Consider the following 19,340-nt stretch of genomic DNA (forward strand, 5'->3'; position numbering starts at 1 on the left):
TCTTTGGGATGTATCTATTCAGCGCCTTTCAAATTGCTCCCAAAAACTCCAGCTCTGTCGTCATCCCCGCTAGTGTCCCTTTCCAAACAACTATGTCCAGCTCCTCTCTCGTGCCTCCGTAATTCCCTTTACTCCCCTGTAATACTGATTCATTTGACTTTAGCTTCTCCCTTTCAAACTGCAGGGAGAATTCTATAAAATGAGGTATTTAAATAAAATACAGAACAAATTAGAATACTACCAATGACATTACAGTGTTATAAATTTGTGTATTGGTTCCTACTAGTTATTGACGGAGGACTTCATGCAGTGTATGCTGACATGTTTTTTTTGATTGACTGCGCAGACACCTAATGTAGATAATGGGCTGCCTTCATACAATGCTTTTGGTGATTGCACCTTCCAAATCATCAGTTTCATTGTAACAATCAAGCTGATTGTCAATACCTTCAAATTCTTCATAGTGGAAGTAGTGAAATTATTTAATTTTCACTTCCGGCTGTTTCTGGCATCTCCGAGACAGAATGCTTGCAACTGCAGTGAGCAAAACAGTGCTGAATTGTTTTACTGCTTATTTCTTGCTGACTATCAGTGACAAAAATCACTGCTTTATGAACACAAAAATTGTTCACCCTAAGCATGGCATAGTGTCTAATGGCTAATCAACTGCAAGTGACTGACAGTAGATAAAAACTGTTCAGCAACAGACTCCTATCCCAATTAAGTGGCATAGTGTCCCAAATAAATAAAGGGATTCCCCACTATTTTCTGAATTATTTTTTAACCTTTAAGATTTCCCCCATTAAGCAGATGTCCTGATTAACTGATGGACAAATTAGTCACAATCCACTGTATTATAATAACCTAGAAGCAGAACTGACCAGTTCAAAGTATGTATGCTATATTCAACACTGAGACTCGTCTCCTTACAGGCAGCCACAAAACAAACAGAAAAAAAATTATGAAGATAGTTAAATCTGATACAGGTATGAATAGCTGAAATATGCCTAGATGGGAAAAGAAATATTGTTCAGCAGTTGTGTTGAACCTCACTGGTAAAGAATAGTGCAGGAGTGTGATGGGGAATTAAAGCAACAGACAGCTGGAAGGCAGGGTCAGACTAAATATGTTTTGCAACTCAGTCATCCAACTTGCATTTGGTTTCTTCAGTGTAGGAGGAGTCACATTGTGAGAACCAATGCAATAATTTATACTGGAAGAAATGCTAATGAAATACTTCATCTCCTGGAAAGAATGTATGGATCCCAGCATGCAAAGTGACGAGGTAGAAGACAAGGCCACAAGAAAGCAGCATCCATCATCAAGAATCACTGTCATTCAGACCATGGTCTCTTCTCAAAACTACCAATGGGCAGGAGGGGCAAGAGGTACAGGAGCCTTAGGCTCCGCACCACCAGGCCCACAAACTGTTATCACTCTACAACCATCAGGCTCCTGAACCAGCGTAGATAGCTTCACTCACCTCAACACTGAACTGACTCCACAATCTGTAGACTCACTTTTAAGGTCTCTACAACTTATGTTCTCAGTTTTATTTATTTACATTTTTTTAATTATTTACATGATTTGTCTTCTTTTACACATTGCTTGTTTGTCAGTCTGTTATTTACGGTTTATGTATTTTTTAATTTTCTCATAAATACCTGCAAGAAAATGAATCTCAGGGTAGGATATGTGACATATACATACTTTCTTGGGCACGTGGCCAAGTGGTTAAGGCATTCATCTAGTGATCTGAAGGTCCCTGCTTCGAGCCTCAGCTGTGGCAGTGTGCTTGTGTCCCTGAGCAAGGTTCTTAATCACACATTGCTCTAGTGTCTGTGCAAGGAGTGGCGCCCCACACAGACTTCCAATCTGCGCCTTGGAAGGCATGAAAATGCCCGACGCAGGCCTCTCGTGTTCTGAGTCGACGTTCCCTCCCTTTGAACACATACAAGGGGACCATTCTGCCCAAAGATTCTATACTAACACACAAAACAATCCTTTTCCCCACCTTCCCTAGTTCTCTCTGAACCCTGTTCTCTGCAAATTATGCTCAATTTTACCACCCGCCTACATTAGGGGCAATTTATACTGGCCAATTAGCCTACCACATCTTTGGCTCACAGTAGCTGTGAGGCATCTGTACTGCCTGTTGCATCACCAGTGCCCTTGGGTGGTAATGCTTCCCCTGCAGTTGTGTGGGAAAGAGCAGAAGAAAGGGAATGGCTTGTGGAAATCAGGGAGAGGATCTGGGAGCGGTGAAGTAAACAGTCTGTTTGCAATGTTGAAAGAGAAGTGAGACAAAGTAGAATCACAGGAAGGTAATGGAAATTGCGAAGGCCATTTAAGTTTAGCCAAATGGGAATTTAATGTCATATGCACAGGTACATACACAGGTGCAGTGAAATTATCATTGGCACATAACAGTCACAAGAAAAACATAAATTAAACATCTCCTGCATCGAATTTTGAATAATGATTTGGTCTCCCCCGCACTGAAGAAACCAAACACAAATTGCATGAGTGCTTTGTGGAGCTCCCTCTTTCAGGGTGCAGGGGTGACTATGAACTTTGTCGCCCTGTTAGTTTAATTCTCCATATCATTCACACTCTGACTCATCTGTCCGGGGCCATCTGCGCTATTCCAATGAGACCCAAAATTTGCTCAAGCAACAATATCTCATCTCCTGCCCGTACGTGTTGCAACCTTTTGGCCTCAGTATAAAATGTAACAATTTTAATGTAAATTGCTTTTTCTGTTTGTATTGGACAGCCAGTTTGTGTCTAACGTCACCAATCCAAACTACTGTCTTGTGTTTTATCCCCCTCTTGTCACAAGCATTGTCCAATGTGCTGGGCATTTTCAGCAAACTTCTTTTGGTTTCTGATCTTCATTGTACTTGTCCCTTTGCTTGCTTTTGACTCTTTAATAGCCCTCATTAATCTTTCAACTGTACTCCTACACTGGAACCATCTAAGTAACTCTGGCTTCACCTGATCAGACATCCCAGTGTCCTCTGCATCACCTCTCTGAAACTTAAAACCAACTTATTTTCTCATATTTTGGGTTCCAATGAAAGCTCTATGACCTAGAACACCAAGTCTGTGTCTCTTTCCCTTGTTACTGCCTGATCTCCTGACCATTTCCAGCAAGTTTTATTATTTCAGATTTCTAGCATCTACAATTTTTTTAAATTTCCAAGTGCAGTTTATGAACACAGGCTATATACAGTATCGTTTAGCCAAACAAGAAAATTCCAGATTAGTGCCAGGCTCATATGGGAAAAGCACAAAGATCTCAGCAACAAAGACTGTTTTGCATAGAAGAAATAAAACATTTGGTGAATCACATAAAAGTACAGTGGATTCCGGTTAATTGGGCCGTCAGTTAATCAGGGCAGCCGTTTATTTGCAACAACTCTTAAAGAACAAAAGCTAATTAAGAAAATAGCTGGGATTCCCTTTGTTTATTTGGGACACTACGTGGCTTAAATGGGGCAGATGACTGTTGCTGAACAGTTTATAACTACGTCAGACACGTACATTTGCACGGCGTTAAGAGAAAATAAAATGATTTCACTACATCAAGTTAGGATCTATGAAGAACTTGTAGGTATCGACAATCATCATGAATGTTACAATGAAAACGAAGATTTTGAGGATGCAATTGTAAGAAGGCAGTCCGTTACCTATACTAGGTGACTGCATTGATTTTGTGGATTTACAGTCAATCAAAAGAACACATCTACTGGATGAATTCCTCCATTGATAACTATAAGGAACTACCACACAGTTTTACAGTACTGAAGTAGTAGTGATAGTGTTCTAATTTCTGTATTTGTAAATACATAATTTGTTACTCAGTTACACAGTCTTTTGCCTTTTTTCTATTGTTTTAACTATTTCCACTGAACTTCCGCTAGCTGGGGCAGCTGCGTAATTGGGTCAAAATGTGCCCCAATTAACCACTATCCATGATATTTATGCAGACACAAGAGACTACGGATGCTGAAATCTAGAGCAACACACAATCTGCTAGAGAAACTCAGAGGGTCGAGCAGCATTAGAAGGAAAACAATTGTTGACGTCTTGGGTCTAAATCCTGCATCAGACCCTGATGCCTGAAGTCCTTGTATTCCTGGGAAAGTGCTGCTCACTGGAGATGTGTGCATATATACCCATGTACCCCACCCCACGTACATGTCATGTAAAGCACCATTTAATACTGAAAAAGGAGGGAAACACAGAATTTGGTTTTAAACCTACGAAATCCTACAAGTCTTCCAAAGACATGGTTGCATAATGTTTTTGATTGGCTTTTATATCAACTCAGGAAGCAGCACATTTCTGTAACCAATAACATGCACCGATATGTTTATTAAGATAAATGAAAAAAAAACACAATAAATACAACACAGCCAATCCCTTTTAGACACCTTCACCAACCAATTTTACTTTTAATCTAATAAACAGAGATTTGCAGGCTAATGTTTTGTATATTTGAGTAATAATGTTCTTTAGTGCAATAATGTAGTTCACAGTTCAGCTTTCAGTGTGGTGAAACCCTCTGAAGAGTTTTAATGATTATCTTAGTTTGAAAGATATCACTTACTGTAACAATCAAATCCTTTCAAGGATTGTAGATACTCTGTCCCCAACCAGGCCTGATAAGTTTGGTTTTTGATGAGAGTAAGTTCTTTGGTGGCATCCTTAAACAGCAAGTCTTTGCCATCATACGAAGTGGAATTAAACATCTTAAATCCAGCAGAGGTAATGCCAAACTTTTTCTGTAAGCAAAAGGTCTTTCTTTAATGGAAGAGTCTGAAGTAATTAATAGTTATTCAGAATTATATAATTCACTATCTCCTCATGGAAGAGACAGCAGTGTCTATCAAATTAGCTCAAAATCAGCATATTACAATGAAAGTCAGTTGGTGCATTGTGAAAAAAATCAAAATCTACAGATGTTAGAAATCTGAAGTAAGAATAGATAGCGCCGTAAATACTTAGCAAGTCAGGCAACATTTAAAATTGGAAGAAGCAAGATTAACATTTCAACTCAATGATAGTTGATCAGAATTGGAAGACTGAGAAAAAGAATGTGTTTCAAGGTACAAAGAGGGCGTGATGCAGGGAACAAAGGAAAAGCTTGTGATCAGGTGGAAGTACAATAGCCAAATGACACCATTCTTTTTGGTGTTGCCTAGTTAATAAATGAATGAGGGAAATTAGACCCAGCATGTTCTTTTCTTCTATTTTTTTCCTCAGAGGTGCAGAATTGGAAATATTGAAGCAGAAGAGAATGCTGCGAACACCAAGCAGAAAGGGTAAGATCTGTGAAGAGATCAAGTTAATGCTTCAGCTAATTAACCTTATATTTGTACTGCCCTGTTTGACATAAGCAGGAAAGGCTTAGCATATCCCAAGAGTTGCCCTGGTACAAGGTGAGGTGGTCTTCCTCAAGCTTATACTAATCCTCAAAGGAACAGAGTAGGAGATCAAAGACTGATATCAGAGAGGAAGTGGGATGGAAAATTAAAGTGAGAGGCAATTGGAAATTCAGGGTCAGCCTCAGACTGAGCAGAGGTGAGTAAAGTGGTCACTGAATCGGCCTTCAGTTCCTGCAAAGTACAGGAGACCATATCTTGAGCACTAAGTGTAATATACCAGGAGTAGGAGAAAGGCAAGTGAATCATGGCACAACCTGCAAGAACAATGTAAATGGACAAGTGTGGAAACTCCCGCACTTGCAGGAGAAAGTGCAGTGATAAGGGGAGCTGGAGAAGAAGAACAGACCATGAAGCTGCTGAGGGAAGTAACCCTTCAGAACGCTGAACAGAGGGGGATCAGTTAAGGGAAGAGTGGAAGATGTGTCCAGCGGTGGAATCCCATTGAGTCCACTGAATACGGAGAGTGGTAGGGTAGAAGGCACACTCAAGGGAAACCTTGCAGTGTCTGGGAATAAAAGTGCTTCGAGCAGAAGGACAACAAGCAGAAAAGACAGAGTTGTCAGGTCTCTTCAAGTATGGTTGAGAAGGCACAATTACAAATAAAAAAGAAGCCATCAATACCAATCTGTATAAATTCTTAATACACAACACACTCCCAATTATCAAGGCATCTCCTTAAACCAATTCCTCTGCAGTATAGTCAAACAGAAGAGCATATGTTCTCATCATCTAAGTCCCCTTCTGGAATATCATTCCCATTAAAGTGACAGGCCAATCTAGTAGTCAGCAATAACTAATAATTCCTCAAAAAAGCTACAATGAATCAATCAGATGTTTCGTAAGACTTAATTTTTTTTATTTACTAACTTACTGTGTGTGTCATCTTTCATTTCCAGGACTAACACCCCAGAAAAACATAACTTCTCCATATGTCGAAGGTATAAACTAGAACTTAACTCAAATATTGAAAGCTACTGAAATGGGCAATCTAAATGTGCCTGAATGAATTTATGGAGGCAAAAGGTATCTCATTCAAGACAAGTGACAAAAGAATCAGGCGTATCATGAGGAAAAATATTTTCGCACTGCAAGTGGTTAGAATTTTTAATATATGCAATAGTTGAAATTGAATCAATAATAGTTTCAAAAGGGAATTTGTTAAGTGCTTAAAGGCAGAAAATTCATAAATATGTGGAGAATTTTTTTTTATTTTAACAGATTAGGGCTGAGAGGGGAAGTGGATCAGCAATGATGAAGTGGCAGAACAGACTCAATGGGACAAATGGCTTAATCCTGCTCCTATATCTTATGGTCTAATGCAGAACAAGAGTGGAGTAGTTCCAACTAGATTGCTCCTCAAAAGCATGAATGCAGAGTAATTGAGTTAGTGGCCTCATCCTCACCCAATTTATAATCTAATTTATAAAAAGGGGACTACTTTTTTGGACAAATCTTTTTTCTCCACCTCCTTAAATCAAAACATGGAGTTAAGTGTTTGGATGTGATATAATTGTATTTTAATATAACAATCCAAGCCTCAATTTCTAGAGTGTCATGTGTATATTACCTCCAAATATTTCATTCTATTTTTCATTCAAAGTAAGCTGCATTTAAAAGACTTACGAGTTGACAAATTGGTTTAGCTGGAAAAACATCTCCATACCTGACCTGCATCCAGTAGGATGAAGGTGGCTGTGCCATCAGTATCCGTTCTCACTACCACTGCACGGGTGGGCACCCTGGCGAGGTGGCATGCTTTCCAGTCCGAAACTTCAGCGCGGCTTCCATCTCGACATAGAAGTTGATAATCAGTAGAATTCAGTGCCTGTGCCCATGGAGAATTATTATTTCCTGAAAAATAGTTTAATGACAAGCTTTGGCCAAGTGATAATGATGCGATGCTCCACATCATTTACATTCCACAAATAACCAAAGAGTTGGAGCAGTGAACAAAAAGAATGAAAACTCAGTAGGACAAAGAAGCACAGCTTCTCACTATATTTGACAGTGACTTACTACAAGGAGTTTTCAATTGTTGATGGTTTAGAGAGAACAAAGGATGCCACACACTGATACTCTGACATATGTGGGATGGGGCTAACGTACATGCTTCTGTATAGTATTGTATTGTCTTCCATAAATGATGGCTGGAGATATCTGACAAAGTTCTGTTACCACTGATCTCCTTAAGGAACACAGAATCGTAGAGTATTACAGCACAGAAACAGGCCCTTTGGTCTGTCTAGTCCTTGCCTGCCTGATGCTCAGCATAGTCACATCTACCGACACCCAAACCAGATTTCTTCAACTCCCTTCCCTCCATGAACCTATCCAAACTTCTCTTAAATATTGCAATTAAGCCCACATCTACCTCTACAGCTAGGAGCTCATTCCATGCGTGTACCATGCTCTCAATGAAGAAGGTTCATAGAACATAGAACAGTACAGCACAGTACAGGCCCTTCGGCCCTCAATGTTGTGCCGACCCTTAAACCCTTCAGATTCCCCTTCAGCTTATACCTTAAATCCATAACTTCTACTCCTCGTCTCACACAACCTGAGGGGAAAAGGCTTGCATGAATTTCCTATCTGTAGCCCTCATACTTTTTCATGTGGTGGTGGGGGGACTGCTTCAACCTGTGAGGTTCATTCGCTGTACAGATCGAGGAGGAAATATTTCTCAGCTGACCACAAAAAGCCATAGGACATGCTAATCAACCTGCCTTGTAGCCCACTATCAAAGGCTGAGTAGAGAACAGAGGTCGGTGTGGTTTACCTGCCACAGAATGTCTTGCTCTTCTTCACACCTGACACCTAACTTTAGTCCAACAGATAATAAATTGATCCCAATCTATAGTGAGTGAATGTAAGCGACTGGAGCTCAGGTGCTGTGCCATTTCAGTTGAGAGAACACATCAATCAGAAATCTGCTGCTACACTCAAATACATAAATAAAAGAAAACAAAGGGAGGGGAATAGAACAAGTGACCTTTGAACGAATACACAGCTGTCATGGAGATACAATTACGAGCAGTCATTTTCCAGTACCACAGTGTGCCATGTCTCTCAGTCAGGCACTGTTCCAGGACCTCTGCCTACGATACTGATGGCTTTATATCATTGCCGTCCTGTGTCGGAGCTGCGGGCCATGCTGAGGCCAACCCTGAGCAAGCAGGCACAGTGATGGTCTTTTTAAGCTCCTGTAAAGCAGGGGCAGTCCAGATAATCATTCAGAGACTAGTAACCAGCTCCAAAATTTACAGAGCAAAACTGCCAGAAAGAACAATAAGACGACAATTTTAAAAAGGAACTCCAAAAATGCTCTTCATATATGCATGTGAAGTTGGTATTTCAACAGTAATGGTGTCAATTCTTTGTACTTGCCCTGGAGCACAATCTTTGATTCACAAAGGCAACCTTTGCCGCATGCAACCATTGAGTATATAATGATACCAAATTGCACTTCACACTCTTAACCATTAATTTTAAATCTCAGAAGATTAATGCAGTAATCATACACACACGGATATCTACTCTCTCTGCTTCCATACAAAGTTGCAGAAATAACATTATATCAGAGAAATGAAAGCATTTTAGAATTCAGCTAAAGAGGGCCAGAAAATTTATAAAAAGGTAAGATAGAATTTGACAGTAAACTGATCAGAAAGTTAAAAACAAGTCATAAAAGAAATACAAAAAGGAAAAAAAATATGCAAGGGCAAACATATTTTCCCATACAACGGTCAACAAATTTACCTGCAAATATGGATAGAAAATAAGGAACAGATATGTAGGCTGATTATGGAAAGCTGTAAAAACTACTGGGTTGTCATTGTGAATGGGTTCATCTACCCTTATATTGAGGGGGAACTTCCTCAGTGCAAAAGGCTTAGATGGGGCAGGGTTTTTCAAGTGCATCTGAGAGGGTTGCTTAAAACAACACGTGGATAATCCAGCTGGAGGAGAGACCATACTGGACCTTGCTTTAGGAAATGCACTGCCAGGTGACTGGCTTTTAAATCAGAGATAATTTTGGGAATAGTGTTCACAACTTGTTAAGTTTTAAAACAAATATAAGCAAGAAAAAGTCTGGGCTTTGAAGGAGCAGGCAAATTGTAACATTATTAGACATGAGGTGGGAGAGTTAATTGTGAGCAATTATTGTTGGACAAGCCCACAACCGACATGTGGGAATTGTTTAAATACCAGCCAATCAGAGCTCAGGACTGCTATGTTCTGAAATAAGAGAGAGGTTGTGAAAAGGAGGCATACACAAGGTTTAGGAAACTAAACTCAGATGGGTCCTTGAGCAACAAACAAAACAGGAAGCAAGGGATTAGGAGAGCAAAAGGAAACTATGAAATGTCCATGGCATGTGGGATTAAAAAGAATCCCTAGGCATTTTGTACGTGCATTTAATAAAAGACATTACTAGGGAGAAAGGATATCCACAAGAATAAAGACAGAATTTATGCTTGACATCAGAGAATGTGAGTGAGGTATGAAACAAGTTCTTTGCATTGGTGTTCACCAAGGCGAGGTACATGGAATTTAGTGAGATCAGCGTGGGGCACACTAATGTGCTAGGGCATTTTGAGATCAAGAACCTGACGATGCTGGTCTTTTGAAGAGTATTAAGACCATAAGACATAGGAGCAGAATTAGGCCATTCAGCAAATTAAGAAAGGTACTAGATTATGCCACAGCAGTGTTCCAGGATGACATTGGAAAACTCAAACATATCAAGGGTAAAACAGTGTTAAATGAAACAAAGCCTGTCCAGTTCCTTATACCATCCCTGATAAGCTAGCCAGTGAGCTAGATCACATGAAGGAATTCTTTTCAAGGTTGAGTGGAGCCCATGGGCAATGCTAGTTGTCCCAGTAGCCTAGAAGAATGGGTCTTTTAGGATCTGTGGTGATTTTAAGGTCACCATCAACTGAGTACTGAAAGTAAATCAATGCCCTCTATTCAGAATAGAGAATATCTTTACAAACCTTTCTGGAGGAGAACACTTCAGCAAAGCGGACTGAGCTGAGGCCTACTACGGTTGGAGGTGCAAGAAAAGTGCAAAGTGTTTCCCACGATAAACACTCACAAAGGGCTTTATCACTATTATAGGCTTATTTTTGGAGTAGCATCTGTACCTGCACTCTGGCAGAAAGCTATGGACCAGATGCTACAAGACTTCCCAGTTACTCAGTGTTACCTGGATGATATCATTGTCACCAGTAAGGATGGTAAGGAACATCTTCAAAAATCTCAAGACAGTGTTAAAAAGAATAAAAGATTATGGGCTGAGTGTGAATTCTTTAAAGCAAGCATCACTTACTGTGGTCACATCAATGTACAAATATTTCGCAGTGTGCTGAGAAAATTCAAGCAGCGGTGGACACTCCAAGTCTAAAGAACATGCCACAGCTGCAGTCGTTTTTGGGGTGTATCAATTACTATACAGGTTTCCCCCGCCATCCGAAGGTAGGGTGTTCCAATGAAATGGTTTGTAAGCCGAAATGTCGTAAAGTGAAGAAGCAATTACCATTTATTAATATGGGAAAAATTTTTGAGCATTCCAGACCCAAAAAATAACCGACCAAATCATGCCAAATAACACATAAAACCTAAAATAACAGTAACATATAGTAAAAGCAGGAATAATATGATAAATACACAGCCTATATAAAGTAGAAATACTTTTTGCAATCATTGAAGTGCAGCGAATATCTCACGCGCGCGCTCTCGGCAGAAGCACTCTCTCCAGTAACCTTTAAGCTATGAGGCTGCCAGATCGTACCAAATAACAAATCATACTAAATAACACAAAAATACACAGCCCATATGAAGTAGAAATACTTTTTGCAATCATTGAAGCACAGTCTAGCACAGCGAAAATCTCACGCATGCGCTCTCGGCGGAAGCACTGTCGGCGCAGGCGCTGTTGGCGGAAGCATTCTCTCCAGTAACCTTTAAGCTATGAGGCTGACAAATCATACCAAATAACAAATCATACTAGGTAACACAAAAATACACAACCTATATAAAGTAGAAATAATGTATGTACAGTGTAGTTTCACTTATGGGAATTGGGATGGTGTGTTAGGCTGAGTCGTCGGAAATTGGGGTGGTAGGAGGTAGAGGAGACTGGGGTGTCATCTCATCGTAGTCTATTTCCAATAGGGCAGCCAGGTCATCTTCTTCTATGTCTGCCTGCCTCGACATCGAAGTTCGAGGTTCGTCGTCTGCTGTGGCTGACGTGCAAGGCTTGAAAAATGACAGTATACTTGACTGCTGAGCCTCGCACATTTTTAGATCATACAGTTCTTTGTAAGCGCTCAAAACATCCTGCAAACCTGCCCTAAACCTATGTGCCCTCTCAAAATTAAAGTCATACTTTTCTGCAATCATTGCAATGCTGTCAATCGCAGCGAAAATCTCACGCAACTGCTTCACGTTCAGTCCCTGGACGACTTCATTTTCGCTACTGCGTTCGGTTTCGATATTATCTTTTCCTCTTGCAATTGCATCAGCTCTTCATATGCCAATTCTTGGTCATGGGATGCCAAAACCTCTTCAACATCATCTTCGTCAACTTCCACAAACCCAGCCTCCTTAGCCAAGCTCACTATTGTCGTATTTATTGTTGATGGTTCGAAGCCTTTAAGATCGTTCACCGCTTCGGGACACAGTTTCCTCCAAACGCCATTTCTCATCGAGACTGTTAGCCTATCGAGAGCATCTCCAATGTTGGCGATTGCCAGTTTTATATTGTAGTCTTTCCAGATCTCTCACAAAGATGCTTCGGAGTTGCCCTCTCTGTCAATAGCACTTACAATAAAACGCATCACATTTTGCATATAGTAAGCCTTAATTGTGGCTATTAGGCCTTGGTCACACGGCTGCAGCAACGATGTCGTATTCGGTGGTAAGAACACAACACAAATGTTACTGCCATACTCGGTAATGTCAGGCAGATGAGCAGCACAATTATCGACAATCACAAGACACCTATTATCGAGGTTATTTTCTCTACAGTATTTTTCAACAAAAGGACTAACGTAGCTGCTCATGTACTCAGAAAAAAAGCACTCGGGTGTTCCAACTGCTTGGATGTGAACAGAACACAACGGGAAGTGTTTTCTTATCAATGCCTTTAAGTGCCCTTGGATTTTCTGAATGGTACACTAGTAGAGGCTTAGTGGCGTTAATAATAGGCATTAGGGTAAACCTGTCCTTCGATGCCTTGTGTCCCTTTTCTTCTTTCGAAATAAATGTCTTACTCGGCAATTTTTCCAATAAATTGCAGTTTCGTCACAGTTAAACACTTACTTATACGAATAACCACCTTCTGTAATTATTTTCTTCAGTTCTGCTGGGAACCTTTCAGCAGCTTCAGTTATCAGCCAAACCACTCTCTCCAGTAAACGTTAAACTATGAAGCTGCCCTCGCCTCAGAAACCGATCAAACCACCCGTGACTACCTTTAAATTCCACTTTCGCAATACTTTCATCTCCATTGGCCAGTGCTTTCTGTTTCAGCTTATTAAAAAGACTGACTGATTTCTCCTTAAGTATAAGATAACTTAAAGGAACACCACGTTTTGTACACCCATCAATCCACTCAAGCAATAGACTTTCCATTTTATCCATTACTGGATGCCGACTAAGAGAGACCACTTTGCTACGAGCAGAACCAACAGTAACATCGGCAGCTTTCAAGATTTTTTTCTCTCTGCGTGTAAATAGTGCGAATGGTGGACGCAGGCAAGTTCAACGCAAGGACAATGTCCTTACTTTGTTCACCACGATCGAAATGCTTGATTATGTCTAGTTTTACGCTAAGTGTAACACCCTTACGAGTTCTTTTAGGCTTTTCCGATACCTTAGAACTCATCTTGCTAACGGATGCACAAAATAAATTGAGATAAAGCACGTGTTTAAGCAATGGCGGCGAGAATGCAGTTTCGGGGGAGGAGCTTGGCTGCTCAGGGCGCGCGCTGCTTTTTTTTCGCATGCCGCCAGTTTTCGCGCGCTGCTTTTTTCGTAGCAGTGAAAAAACCTTGTTAGCGAAAACAGGGTACTAATGTAGGTCTTTCGTAACAGTGAGGTTTCATAAAGCGAACGTTTGAAAAGCGGGGGACATCTGTAGCAGGTTCCTGCCAAACCTGACTACTGTGGTCCACAGCTTGGACTCATCAATACAGATCAGGAAGAAACGGCAATGGACAAAGCAGTGTGATGTGGCTTCCAAAAAGGCAAAGGGAAATGGTGGCATCAGATGCTTGTGACACCTTTCTTTATGGTAGACATGCAGTCATTCCACATGTTACGAGTGTACAGCCTTTGCATCACATTCCCTTACAGCTGCAGAGAAAACTACACACAGATTGTAGAGGGGCCTCGAGTCCGATATGGGGTGTAAAATGTTTCAACCAGTACTGAGTGGGAGAGATTTCTGTCTCATTCCTGATCATCAACCACTAGTGTCTATTTTCAATCCACAGAAGGGTGCTTCACTAACATCTGCAGTACAAATGCAGAGATGGGCTCTGTTTCTTGGAGGAACACAATTACAGGATCAAATTCAAGAGGACAACTAACCATGGAAATGCTGATAGATTGTACCATTTACCCTTGGAAAAGGGAATGCCTGAAAAATTTACAAAAGAAACATTCCTCCTGACATATTCCCCCCTTTGCAAATTGAAAGTTTCCCTATTATGGCAGAGAAGATCCAAAGGGAAAACAGAAAAGATCCCACAAATGTCACGTCTACATGACCACTCAAAATGGCTGGAATGTACAGCGGAAAATCCTGTTTCTCCATTTTTACCAGTGCCAGGATAAACTTGCTCTTGACAGGGTTGATTTATGTGGGGATTGAGAGTTGAACCATCCAAGCTGACAGCTGAAGTGTTGGAGGAGCTACATGCCGGCCATCTAGGCATGGTCAAAATGAAAGTATTGGCTCCGAGTGTCGTCTGGTGGCCTGGGGTAGATCAGCAGATCAAGCAGCTTGCCATGCACTGTTCAGGACGCCAACATCTCCAGAAGATGCCGAGTGCAGGGCCTCTCCATCCCTGGGAATGGTGTGCATTGTCTTGGCAGAGGATTCCTCTGGATTTTGCAGGTTGATTTATTGGCAAAAGTTTCTTGGTAGTAGTGTATGCAGCTACAAGTGGTCAGAAGTGTTCACAATAACCTCCACTACAGCTTCACACACTGTTGTTATGTTGAGAAGCCTCTTCTCAAGGACTGAACACTGATTCAGTGGAAAATGAACTACAGTTTGTTACAGAACAGTTTCAGTCATTCCTGAAAATGAATGGAATAAGACATATTACATCTGCGCTGTATCACCCAGCTACAAATGGCTTGTTGAAAAGATTTGTCCAGAGTCTAAAGAAAGCACTGTAAGCAATGTCAGTAGAACAGTACACAGACACCGAATCAGAAGCTTGTCTTTTTCCTCCTTGCGTATCACAATGCAGCACACTTCACAACCAACAACTCACTAGCTATGTTGTTCCTGGGTCATCCCTTGCATTCACACTTTGATCTCCTCAAACCCAATCTCAGAAGGAGTATGCAGGACAAACAGCTGAGACAAACTGAAGGTTCCTCAAACAAGGAGGTTTAATATTTCGCTCCTGGATAAGCAGTCCTGGTGAGGGACTACAGAGGTGATCAAAAGTAGGAACTTGGAAAGATTAAGGACAGAACTGGACCACTTTTCTACACAGTGGAGATTGCATCTGATATCATCTGGAGAAGACACATTGAACAGTTGAGGAGACCAGTGTCAATTGAAAGATGGCCAGAGCTGTCAGAACCACTTTCTGCAGTCCTAATGTCGACTCAAGTGTTCTTGTTCATTTAATTAATTCATTACTTGTTATATGTAAAAGCAACTGAATGGCATGTGTCAACAAGCCACCACGTCCAAGTGGTAAAAAAATGAAACTTAAGACACGTTATTCCTGGCTCTGTGTTTCCTTTCAATTAGCTTTTACATTTTGGAATTACAAAAAATAATACTATCAACCTCCATTTTAAATATACCCAAATGCTAGGCATCCATAGTTGTCTGTGGTAATAAATTCCACAAATTGACAAAAGAAATTCCTCCTCATCCCTGCTCTGAAGGGATGTCCTGGTATTCTGAGGCTGTGCCCTCTGATCCTAGACTCCTCACCGTACAAACCATCCTCTCCACATTAAGATTAGTTTTAAATAGTTTTTGCAAAGAACTATAATGGACTTAAATCTTTGTAAACTTCAATGGCAGTTCCTCTCTGACCACAACATACTCTATGGAACTTGTATTCCTACTACAAGGAAAGCGTAATCCTTGATAATTGCAGATAAGGTTGAACCTTTCCTTTATGGGAAGAATCAACGGAAGGTGAATAACTGATGTGACATAGCCCAGGTTTCTAAAATCGGAAAGAGAGGTGATTGTTAGGTCTTGATGAAGATCTTTGTGTCCAGACTAAAAACAGGAGGATCCCAGAGGACTGGAGAGCAGACAATGTTGTTCCTTTGTTCAAGAAGGGAAACAGGATTAAATCAGGAAACCATAGGCTGGTGTGGACGACATCAGAGGTTGGAAAGCTAATAGAGAGGATTCTTATGGATAAGATTTAGATGCATTTGGAAAGGCATGGCATAACTACGAACAACCTGCATGGCATTGTGTTGGGCAGGTCATGTCTTACAAACTCAGTCGAGTTTTCTGAGGAGGTGACAGAGTTAATTGATGGGGATAAGATAGTGGATGTTATTTACTGGACTTTAGTTAGGTATTTGACAAGGTCCCTCCTGATAGGCTGATCTAGAACACACACGAAAAATGCTGGAGGAACTCAGTCCTGCCGAAGGGTTTCGGACTGAAACGTCAACTGTACTTTTTTCACAGATGCTGCCTGGCCTGCTGAGTTCCTCCAGCATTTTGTGTGTGTTGCCTTGGATTTCCAGCATCTGCAGATTTCTCTTGTTTGAGGCTGATCCAGAAGATTAATTTGCATGGGATCCACAGTGTCTGGCAGCTTGGATTCAAAATTGGCTTTGTTGTAGAGGACAGTCGTCAGTGGTGGAAAAGTGTTACTCTGGCTAGAGGTCTGTGACCACTGACGTTCTGCAGAGATTAATAATGGAACATCTTTGTGATATGTACAAATGACATGGATGAAAATGTAGATGGATGGGTTAATAAATTAGCAGATGACACAAAGACTGGAGGAGTTGTGAACTGTATAGATGATTGTCACATGATACCACAGAATACAATCAGTTATAGATACGGGAGGAGAAATGGCAAATGGAGTTTGTCAGGTGGGTCCTGAAGAAGGGTCTTGGCCCGAAATGTTGACTGTTGTTCATCTCCAATAATGTTGCCAGACCTGCTGAGTTTCTCCAGCATTGTGTGTGTTGCTTTGGATTTCCATTTTGATCCATCCTCGAAAATGGTCTTGTAAGTAGATAGGGTGATAAAGGCGGCATAGAGCATACTTAACTTCAGTAGTTGGGGTATTGTGGATCAAAGTCATGCTGCAACTATATAAAAACTTTGGCTGTGCTGCACTTGGAGTATTGTGTGCACTTCTGGTCACCACCACTACAGCAAGGATGTGGAAATTTAGAAAGGTACAGAAGAGGTTTACAAGAATGTTGCAGAGATTGGAAAGCAAACCCACTAGCAGAGTTTAGGTCAATCTTCTTGGAGTGTTGGAGGCTGAGGACAGACCTAATACAAAGTTATGAAAGTATTGGATGGACATTCAAAATCTTTTTCACTAGGGTAGAATATCAAATGCTAGAGATCAAACATTTGTGGGGGGGGGGGGCGCTTTTAAGGGAGATGTGCATAGCCAGTATTTTTTTCAAGCACAGAGTGTGATAGTGCCTGGAACGGGATGTTGAGGTAGTATCGGAAGCAGATACAATAGCAGCATTTAAGAAACGTTTCGGTGGACACATGAATATACAGGGAATGGAGTGTTATGGATCATGTGCATGCAGAGATTTTACTTTAATTTGGCATTGTGTTTGGCACAGTATCATAGGCCAAAGGGCATTTTTCTGTGCTGTGCTGTTCTATGTTCTATGCATTTCCAATTAGTGTAAAATAATGGTGGAAGGTGCTGGAGTCCCTATTCAAAATTATCATCATGTACCGCATCGTATGACATGGGCGATCATGGTGTTTAACCATGATTGTTCCTGGCAATCTTTCTACACAAGTGGTTTGCTATTGCCTTCATCTGGGCAGTGTCCTTACAAGATGGGCAATTCCAGCCATCATCAATACTCTTCGGAGATCGTCTGCCTGGCATCAATGGTTTCATAACCAGGACTTGTGATATGCACCAACTGCTTATACAACCATCCACCACCTGCTCCCATGGCTTCACCTGACCCTGATTCAGGGGGGTGGGTAAGCAGGTGCTATATCTTGCCCAAGGGTGACCTACAGGCTAGCAGAGGGAAGGAACACCTTACATCTCCTTTGGTAGAGACACATCTCCAGCCAACCACCCAACCTATTAAAAATGCAATAATAAAACATCTTGGGAAGTAATAACAGGACTGAACAGAATTAACATGGACTTCTGAAAGAGAAATCGTGTTTATCTAATGTTGTTATTCATATGGCAGGTGTTTTTTTCCTCTTCATACTTCTAGTCGTTTCTTATCAAGCCACTCCTCCAGCCTGTAGCCACATCGATGGACTGCAGCAAAGGCTTCTCGGATCTTGGTGAGAGGGCATGCTTGGACCAGGTGGAGGACGTCATGAGTTGGGGCACCACAGGGGCAAGCTGGGGTTTGTCAAGTGCCCCATCGGTGTAGTATTTGCACTGTTCTGGCATGTTTATCTAATGACAGTACTTCTTTGACAGTAACTCTTAGAAAAGACGAAGTGAAAGCAGCAGATGTGCTGCATTTGGATTTTGATAAGGTCTTCAACAACACCCCACACTGGAAATTGACAAGATTTATAGATAATATACTGACATGGATTAATAATTGATTTATGAACAGAAAGCAAAGGGTGAGAATAAACAGATAATTCTCAAGTTGACAGGCTGTGGAGGGATAGGTTTCTCAAGTTGATAGGTTTTGGAGGGATTTGCTGCTTAAGAACCAGCTTATTCCCAATGTATATTAATGTATTAGTGTAATCGTATATCAGTGTATCAGTGTAATTGTGTATCAGTATAATTGTGCATCAGTGCAATTGTGCATCAGTGTAATTGTAAATTAGTGTAATAGTGTATTAGTGTAATAGTATATTAGTGTAATAGTATATTAGTGTAATAGTATATTAGTGTAATAGTATATTAGTGTAATAGTATATTAGTGTAATAGTATATTAGTGTAATAGTATATTAGTGTATTAGTGTAATTGTGTATCAGCGTATCAGCGTAATTGTAGTGTATCAGTGTAATTGTGTATTAGTGTAATAGTATATTAGTGTATTAGTGTAATTGTGTATCAGTGATGTGACTGAGTAGACCAAATACCACATTTGCAAGTTTACTGATGATATTAAAAAAAAGATGAATTTGTGAGTAGGGAAAAAGATGTAAAAAGGCTTTAAGGGAATATAGACAAGCTAAATAAATGAACTAGAACATGGCGGGTGCAGTGTGGAAAATGTGAAGTTATGCATTTAAATGAACAAAACAGAACAGCATTTTTAGATGGCGAGAGATGGCTAGATGGCTACTGTTACTGTCCAAAGGGATCTAGGTATACTTGCACACAAGTTCATGAAAGCCAACATTCAGGTGTAGCAGGTGATTTGGCAGGCATGGAGCAACTGTAACGAAAACCAATTTCCCCCAGGATTAATAAAGTATGACTATGACTATGATTTCCTAGCCCTT

The 19,340-nt window shown here is 40.7% G+C and overlaps 1 protein-coding gene across 2 annotated transcripts in view; it reads right to left on the reverse strand.

Moving 5' to 3' along the window:
- The window catches only part of meltf (melanotransferrin), a 91,358-nt gene that overhangs the window by 50,493 nt on the left and 21,525 nt on the right, over positions 1-19,340 (reverse strand). For both annotated transcript variants that reach the window (XM_072255115.1, XM_072255116.1), the window contains exons 7-8: positions 7,117-7,304; positions 4,616-4,790 (exon numbers count right to left, since the gene is read on the reverse strand). In XM_072255115.1, the coding sequence (XP_072111216.1) occupies positions 4,616-4,790; positions 7,117-7,304 (363 nt within the window). The remainder of the gene's footprint in view (positions 1-4,615; positions 4,791-7,116; positions 7,305-19,340) is intronic.

The sequence above is a fragment of the Mobula birostris genome, chromosome 4, assembly GCF_030028105.1.
Source record: "Mobula birostris isolate sMobBir1 chromosome 4, sMobBir1.hap1, whole genome shotgun sequence".
NCBI lineage: Eukaryota > Metazoa > Chordata > Chondrichthyes > Myliobatiformes > Myliobatidae > Mobula > Mobula birostris.